This window comes from Lolium perenne, chromosome 7, assembly GCF_019359855.2.
Source record: "Lolium perenne isolate Kyuss_39 chromosome 7, Kyuss_2.0, whole genome shotgun sequence".
Taxonomy (NCBI): Eukaryota; Viridiplantae; Streptophyta; class Magnoliopsida; order Poales; family Poaceae; genus Lolium; species Lolium perenne.
In genome coordinates, this window is record NC_067250.2 from 294,708,356 (window position 1) to 294,717,267 (window position 8,912).

The following is an 8,912-nucleotide window of genomic DNA, read 5'->3' on the forward strand; positions in this document are numbered from 1 at the left end:
GTAGAATCTCAATGTAAATATATGTATAAGATTTACTTGACACTAATTTTTTTCTAATAGTATGTGTTATGATACGGTATCTACCTATGATACTTCCTCCACGTGGCTGGCAGGCTCAAGCGTGCCACGTTTGACACGATGTGTGACGCCTCTCCCACGGGCGTCACATAGTCATGTGTGGCGGCGTTTGCATAGATGGCATATAAAAAGAAGGTTAGACGGCTGAAATAATTTGGCCGGACGGATCTTTCCATAAAGGGTTATTTTTGTGTAAATCGTACAGCACAGTACTGGCCCATTGTATGTGGCCCATGATGCCCCACCCGACCGAAATCAGAAAAGAAAAGCCAACAAATCGACCGAACGAACGCTCGAAGAATCGAACCCTTCCCTTCTGCCTGGCCCGCTCTCGTTGCTCGCGGCGGAATGATTAATTGTGGGTGCGCGTGTCAATTGAATTGAATTGAGTTGCCGGAGTAAATGAACGTGTGTCGACGATCGGGTTCCCCGGGTCGGGTGGGCGGCGCGGCGCATCTACCCATGCCATTGAATACCACACCAAAAATCCCCTTCCTCCTTCCCGAGAAATTAGAGGAAAAAATCTCAAAAGGGTTGTTTTGATCTGTAATTTAGTTGGTTCGTCCCTGTTTTGGAAGAGGAATTTAGTAAATCATGGTGTGGTTTAAGGTTCAATCGACTGGGTAGATGATTTTGTTTCTGTATATTGCGATGCAAGGCGAGGCAGAGAGTATTTTTCAGTGGTAGTTCACCATGGTGGTTTCTTTGTTGGAACTGGTTGCAATAAGGCGTATGTCGATGGGTCTGTGATATGGTATGATGGGTGTGAGGTCAAGAACTTGACACAATCACAATCAGTTGTGGAGGATATTGTTGAAAATATAGGCTATATATGAAGTGGTTGGTAGGATGAAGATACACTACTGCATACTTATACTTACAATTGAAAGGAATGGACTGAGGGAGATAAGGTCTGTAGATGACAGTGAATTTATGCTTACATTTGTCTCCATTGAGGATTTGTATTTGCATATTTACCTTGATCATGATGAGAGATTGAGGCATATGAATTGGGATGATGCGTGTGAACTGGCTAAACACACCAGAACCAATTATCCTAGCACTAATGATAGAAGTAAGATACCTTTTGATGTGGTGCATTCGGATGTATGGGGTCCATCAGTTGTAACTGCCCTCACAGGGGATAGATATTATGTGACCTTCATCGATGGTTTTAGTAGGTGCACATGGTTGTACCTCCTAAAGCATAAGTCTGAAGTTCTGCCTGCATTCAAAGATTTTTTAATATGGTGCGTAACCAGTATGGTATGAATGTGAAAATATTACGCTTCGATAATGGTACTGAATATGTCAATGGTGAATTTAGTAACTTCTTGTCTACTTATGGTATTATACATCAAACCACATGTGTGAGTACGGCAGAACAAAATGGGGTAGCAGAGAGAAAGAATAGACATTTACTGGAAGTTGCTCGGGCTCTCATGTTTATGATGAATGTGCCAAAATTTCTTTGGGGTGAAGCAGTTAAAACTGCTGCGTATCTAATAAACCGTATGCCTTCTAGAGTTCTGGGGCATAAGACTCCAATTGAATGTTTGCATGGTTCTAACTCATTTATTGTGCCACCAAAAATATTTGGATGTACCTGTTTTGTTCATGATTATAGGAGTTCAGCGGGAAAACTTGATCCAAGAGCCGTCAAATGTATCATTGTGGGATATTCTCCCACAAAAAAGGGGTATCGGTGCTGGTCTCCTGTGGAAAGGAAATTCTTTGTGAGTATGGACGTTACCTTTCATGAAAAAGAACCATTCTATCCCTTAAAAGAAAACTACAGTGATACATGTAGCAAGGGGGAGAATCTCATAAAAGAGAACAATGATGGGGGCAGTGTAATGGTACCTATTGGGGATATTATACGCTCAACCGGTGAAACAGAGGGCGAGAAAATTATGAATACAAATGAAGAAGGTGATAATGAATTAATACCCGAAGTGTATGAAAATATTTCAGGTCAAGAGGAGATGGAAACATATGATGGAGAAGGTGTACCTCAAGATGTTAATGAAGGAGTTGTTAACCGACTACAAGTACTAGAGGAGACACCAACAAGTGAAGAAATCGCCCATGATGAGGGTGCTACTGAAGGTAACGAAACCCATATACCATCCTCTAATACTCAAATAAATGATGAACCAATTGCCTTAAGAAAGAAAAGAAGAATAGTTGATGTACCTGCACGCCTAAAGGACTATGTAGGGTATAAACATGATCTTGCAAAAGTTGTTTCGTATGATAGATGTACTTCCTCTTTTAGGAGCTTTCTTGCATCCTTGGATTCTACATCACTACCTAAAGATTGGAAGGATGCATTAAATGATCCTAAATGGAAGGCGGCAATGTTGGAGGAAATGCCCGCTTTAGAAAAGAATAATACATGGCAATTGGTAGAATGGCCAAAGGGCAAGGAACCAGTCGGATGCAAATGGGTTTATACTATCAAGTATAACCCTGAAGGTGAAATAGAGAGGTATAAAGCTCGTTTGGTGGCCAAAGGCTACACACAGACTTATGGCATCGATTATGAGGAAACATTTGCCCCTGTAGCAAAAATGAACACAGTAAGAACTTTAATATCTTGTGCAGCTAATCTTGGCTGGAATTTATTTCAGATGGATGTAAAAAATGCATTCTTACATGGAGACCTCCAGGAGGAAATTTATATGCATATACCACCTGGTTTTAGCACAGTACAAACTGAAGGAAAGCTCTTGAAACTCCGTCGTTCATTGTATGGTCTGAAACAATCTCCTCGTGCATGGTTTGATCGATTTAGAAAAGCTATGTTGAAATTGGGTTTCAGCCAGAGCAATGCTGACCACACTTTATTTTATAAAAGATGTGCCGGAAAACTGACGATATTAATTGTCTATGTTGATGATATTGTTATTACAGGAGATGATAGTCAAGGTATTGAAAAAGTGAAGCAACATTTGAAGAATGAGTTTGAAGTCAAGGATCTAGGAGAAATGAGGTACTTCCTTGGAATTGAAGTATCGCGAAGCCCAAGAGGTATCTATTTATCTCAAAGAAAATATGTGCTAGATCTATTGTCAGAAACTGGTATGTCTGGGTGTCGTGCGGCATTAACACCAATTGAACAAAACCATAGATTGACTAGTGAGTCAGGGGAACCTGTCGACCGAGAGCAATATTAGAGACTTGTTGGTCGTTTGATCTATTTATCACATACTCGTCCTGATATAGCTTTTGCCGTAAGTGTGGTGAGCCAGTTTATGCACAATCCTAAAACTCGCCACATGGATGCAGTATATCGAATCATTCGCTATTTAAAGGGGTGTCCAGGTCAAGGTTTATTGTATAAGTCAAGTGGCAACTTGCAAATAGAATGTTATACTGATGCGGATTGGGCTGGTTCATTAGATGATAGGAGGTCAACATCGGGATATTGTACGTTTGTTGGAGGAAACATAGTTACTTGGCGTAGTAAGAAACAAAATGTTGTTGCAAGGTCTACTGCAGAAGCGGAATTTAGATCTATGGCTCATGGAGTATGTGAAGTCTTATGGCTAAAAATTATACTGATGGAGTTGGGTCTATTTCAGAAAAAACCAATGATGGTGTACTGTGATAATAAGGCTGCACTAGATATAGCACATAACCCGGTTCAACATGATAGAACAAAGCACATAGAAATTGACCGGCATTTCATCAAAGAAAAACTTGACCGAGGAATAATATGTATGCCTTATGTGAACTCTTCAAACCAAATAGCTGATATTCTAACCAAAGGTCTAGCTGAAAAAGTGTTTTCTAGGTTATGTAGCAAGATGGGGTTATATAATGTGTTTGCCCCATCTTGAGGGGGAGTGTTGAATATAAAAGCTGTAATTTATATTTTGTATGGTTGTGTACTAAAGTGTAAATTATAAATGATAGGAGGACAAGAGTGTAAAAATAATGAAGAGATAAGAGAAGAAAGAGACGGAGCTCTAGAAGATGCTCCAGTTCTCTGTTTTAGTGCAACCGTGAACTCCTCTTCTAAATCCTATTTGATTTACCTCTAAATTCGAGTGTTTCTTTGAGGAATTACAACATATGCTTACATTTTTCTCCATTGGGCACTTCTATTTGCATGTTTACCTTGATCATGATGATAGCTTAAGGCATATGAATTGGGATGATGTGGTTCAGTTTCCAATCACTGAATTGCCACCAGTGCACGTTAAAGCCAAGTAACAAAGAGCAAAATGAAGAAACTGAGGATGAACAAGAAGAGGCTACTGAACATGTTCCTTTATTTGGAGAAGAAAAATACATCATGAAACATATCCAAAGGGAGAAGAACTAAAGACACGTTGCTTCGATTGGATTGGTCTCAGCAGCTCGTCGACATTCTCATCGATGATAAACGACAGGGACATAGCTACCTCTCCTCTCCTCGCCTCGCCAAAGTCCAAAATCACATGTCACGCGATAGCCGACACGCGGCTATGTGTCCATGGCATGGCTTGGCAAAATGAAACACCCCCGTCCAGCCCCTAAAACGAGGCATCGGTGTTAATTGACTTGTGGCATCCCGATGGGTCGTCCTTAATAACTGCTTCAATAAACTATTCATTCTCCTTCCTAATCCCTAGTACGTACTACTAGAACAATTCATAAAACCATGCGCATCTGCATGAACCTGCTGGATTTGTTTCTTTGTATCCTGTCGGAGAGAAAGTACAATGTTCATTCCTATTTCGCTTCCGCACGCCCCGCAACACATCACATATTAAAAGGTTGTACATATGCACATAAAAAAAGGTCGTACATATGCGATGAGTATCCATTTTTTTAATACTCCCTCCGGACTATGTACCATGAGTATCCATTTTTTAATACTCCCTCCGGATTATAATACCTTTCGCTAAACCGCATGTATGTAAAACTAGTGGGGAAATTCAATTTGGCTCCCGGATGCGTATGCTCCCTCTACCAACAAAACATATTTCGAAGTGTGAAAAATTTTTGACAAAAAATTCTACATGTACATCTCCATAATATATGTGTGTGCGTCAAGTTTCACGAAAAAATAATATTTTTTGTGGCCTATGTAAAAAAGAGAAAACTTATCGTGTGAAAAACATTGTTTTTAGCACTGAATTTTGTCTTTTTTACACACGTCACATGAAAAGTTCATTTTTTATGGAATGACTTTGTGAGCACGTAGCACGTAAAGATGTACGTGCGGATTTTTTGTTTCAATTTTTTTGAAATTTAAAATATTTGTAAGATGCATTTCAAAATATTGGGAGCATATGCTCCCATGTTCCAAAACACCACTCCCAAACTAGTGACAATGCATAGTATCATATAGAAATATCATGCGTATGATACTACTACATGTTACTAACTTCACAATGCATGGTATCATATACTAGTACGTATCATAGTTTTTTTATATTAATTGATTTATAGAATCTCAATGCAAATATATGTACAAGATTTACTTGACACTAATTTTTTCTAATAGTATGTGTTATGATACGGTATCTACCTATGAGACTTCCTCTACGTGGTTGGCAGGCTCAAGCGCGCCACGTACGACACGATGTGTGACGTCACATAATCATGTGTGGCGGCGTTTGCATAGACGGCATACAAAAAGCTTAGACGCCCTGAAATAATTTGGTGGACGGATCTTTTCATAAAGCGTTATTTTTGTGTAAATCGTACAGCACAGTACTGGCCCATTGTATCTGGCCCATCATGTCCCACCCGACCGAAATCAGAAAAGAAAAGCCAACAAATCGACCGAACGCTCGAAGAATCCAACCCTTCCCTTCTGCTCGCGGCGGCAGGACGCGGCGCCGCCACGCCACTCGCCGTCATCGGCGGCAGACGGCTTGCTGCGGCCCGCTGGCTCCTCGGACGGCCGGACCCCTCCCCCTAGCCGTCGCGCGGTCCTATTCCGTCGTGTACCTCGGCTACGCTGCCGGTTGCGGCCGCTGGCGCGACTGTCGGGCGGCGCCGCCCGAGTGCTGGTGCGGACGTGCGGTGCTCGACCCCTGCTGCTCTGCCTCTCCTAGACTCCAGTCCAGGCTCCATCTGTCCACTTCTCTCGGCTCGGCTGCAGCTCCCCTCTAGCTAGGCAGCTAGGTAATATGTTTACGCCTCTTCAGTTGAATTGTCTTATGCCGACTGTCTAGAATTGAACTGATACATTGGTTTAACAATCTGTTTACTGATTTCATCGATTCATTGATCTGTACCGACTATTCAAATGTTTTTTGTCATCTATGATGTGCCTTGTTAGATCTTTTCAGAGTTCACTTGCAATATATGTTCATCTTTTCAATTGCACTGTTTTTTTTTTTGTGGTATTACAACTTATGCGTCTCATAATTTGCAAACAGGTAATTATATCGACCGCATCCATATACACGGACACATGGTGACCGGTAGGAGCAAGGAGCACAGTATATTCGCGATGAGGTTTTCTGCTATGATCAATCAGGTTCGTCCTCCTTGCTCTGATACATGCATTCATTTTTCTTTGTATCAACACTCCATTTCCGAGATTGACTTGCATTCTCCGGCGGAAACCTGCAGTCGAGAAAAAAGACGGACGAACTACACCTGCTCTCGGCCGTTGATCTGACGAGCCGCCTCGAGTACGATCTTCTTGATACACAAGGGGCATGGCAGCTAGAAGATGAGGATAAAAAAGACCCAGGACGAAGCAGCACCAGCCGCCGGCGGCGGCGGTTGTCCTTCTCCCTCGCGGTCCGCAAGGGCCGGTTCGCGAGGTACAGCCTCCTCATCGGCAGCCGGTACGGCGTGTGGTCCGCGGCGGAGCGCCGCTTCATCAAGAGAACAAACTTCTACCACTACCACCACATTACCCAGGGGATCAGGGACGTGAGAATGGCCTACAGCGCCGTCATCTTAGACGGCTTCTATGGCGTCCGTAGCACCCTGGGCTTCCTCTGCAAGCTCCTCGTCAACCCCCGCCGTGCGGTGCGGATCATGCGTGCGCTGCTGTTCTACTACCACGTGTTCATGGCCAAGGACCGCCGCATGGAGTGCTGGCCCACCGACGTGCACGGCAAAGACAGGAGGGACGAGCTGAGCTCTGTGAGGCATAGGCTGGTGGACGTGTACCAGAGACGTATGACTCCCGCACAGAGGCAACGCGTCCTGGTGATATACGAGCGTCATAGTAGGGACCTCAGGTTTGCTTTGGGCTTCATCTTGCTGGTGCCGCTGGTGCTCTTTGTAATCATTGCTTGGCTTCTTAAGTATTGTTGGTGAATTAGATGAATCTTAAAATATCTCTCTTACTTGAGGAAATTCCATACATACTACCGGGAAATTATCCATATGCTTAATGCTACTAAAACGTTACGGGTTCCAGATATATACCACTCGAAATTGTAGTGGGTAATTTGCCACTTCCTCAAGATGTCTTGGTGTTGACCGTGGCAGATTCAAAACCTAGACAATTATTTCCATGTCTGCCCTGAGTTGAACTTTGATGCTTTTGAGCATGTATTGTTGTGATAACTGTTAAATGTTGTTGAATTTGGATTATGTGCTGCTCATATTTGTTATGAAAATCATGATGCTAAGCTAAATAAGGGGAAATTTTCTTGACATTCTGTTTATTCATATGCTGCAATCATATACCTTTTTTTTCTACTATTTCTTCACACTAAAACATATTACAATATTCTTAGTAATATTCATGCCAAAGGGCACTACAATTTGTTTGAAAATATGGAACAGGGTGTATTCCGAAATTTATATATGGAGTACATCATTTTGGAAAAATTGCTGCAAGTTATGGCTAATGGGAAAATTATCTTGTAAATCACCTCTTGATAGTCCAACTAATAGAGCTAGTAGTGTCTTTAGATCTGAGAAATTTTGAGTGCAAATTCATAACAATAGTATATATGGCATTTCCTATTCTTACTTCGAGGGGCTTCTGAACATAGCCTGGGCAGTTTTTCGGAATGGTTCTTGCCTCGTTGATCACCCAGTGATGATTTTGGTGCACATGAGTGTTTATCTGTAAAATAATATTCTGTTGGTATATTGTGGAGATTATATATGATGATTAGTCATTAGTGTCATCAGATATTATATTTTGGTGTTGTTCTCGACTTTTCCTTAAATGCAGGGTATCGTATAATGCCATTTTTGCATTAACTGAAGTGGGAACTCGTATGTGTTTCTGCTATAAAAGAAACCTAACCTCGTGTGTGATTTCTCACTACTCGTAGCAGCAGAATGGGAAACTAAGCTTGTATGGAACACAAAAAAACTATCAGTTGTTCAAACAAGGCATGAACCAGAGAAGGTTCATTAACATAACAAAATGGCGATTGCACACGAAATCTAAATGCAGGCAAACGATTAGAAGGGAGGTTGAAAATGCTGGAATTTAACAGTGACAGTTTTGCTATCCTCCAAATTTCCAAGGATGTCAACAAAAACTACAGTGAACAGCATGATAAGTATTGAACAAGTACATAAGAAGTTGGGATTTTTTTTAGGAAATTCCCAAATAATGTCAAACTTAGTGATTACACAACTGAGATTTATATAGAAACGAGTGCGACAGTTCAATAATAAGCATATTAATTAACATTCATATAGGCACAACCTGACATATAGTAGTAGAATGAACTGGAGAGCGGATGTTTTCAAACCTCCAAATTATGTCAGATTTTGTCTTTTTTGTTAATCCTAGAATATAAGGTATTTCGGAGTCCATATTTCGTATGGTTGTCGATATCTATATCTAAAAAAAATTAATTTATTTTTAAACTTTGAAATATTGCCAATTTATTTTTTGAAAA

At 41.2% G+C, this 8,912-nt stretch overlaps 1 protein-coding gene across 1 annotated transcript; it reads left to right on the top strand.

Moving 5' to 3' along the window:
- Window positions 1-5,841: 5,841 nt before the first annotated feature.
- LOC127312181 (uncharacterized) lies at window positions 5,842-7,703 on the top strand. The gene is made up of 3 exons (XM_051342640.2): window positions 5,842-6,204; window positions 6,462-6,562; window positions 6,658-7,703. The coding sequence occupies exons 2-3, from the start codon at window positions 6,497-6,499 to the stop codon at window positions 7,357-7,359; spliced, it is 768 nt and encodes a 255-aa protein (XP_051198600.1). The 5' UTR covers window positions 5,842-6,204; window positions 6,462-6,496; the 3' UTR covers window positions 7,360-7,703.
- The last annotated feature ends 1,209 nt before the right edge of the window (window positions 7,704-8,912 follow it).

What these genes read in the sequence shown, in the direction of transcription:
- LOC127312181 (XM_051342640.2), top strand. Translation starts at nt 6,497, where the DNA reads ATGGTGACCGGTAGGAGCAAGGAGCACAGTATATTCGCGATGAGGTTT. An exon ending in TTTCTGCTATGATCAATCAG is followed by an intron (nt 6,563 to 6,657) that starts GTTCGTCCTCCT and finishes GGAAACCTGCAG; the next exon opens with TCGAGAAAAAAGACGGACGA.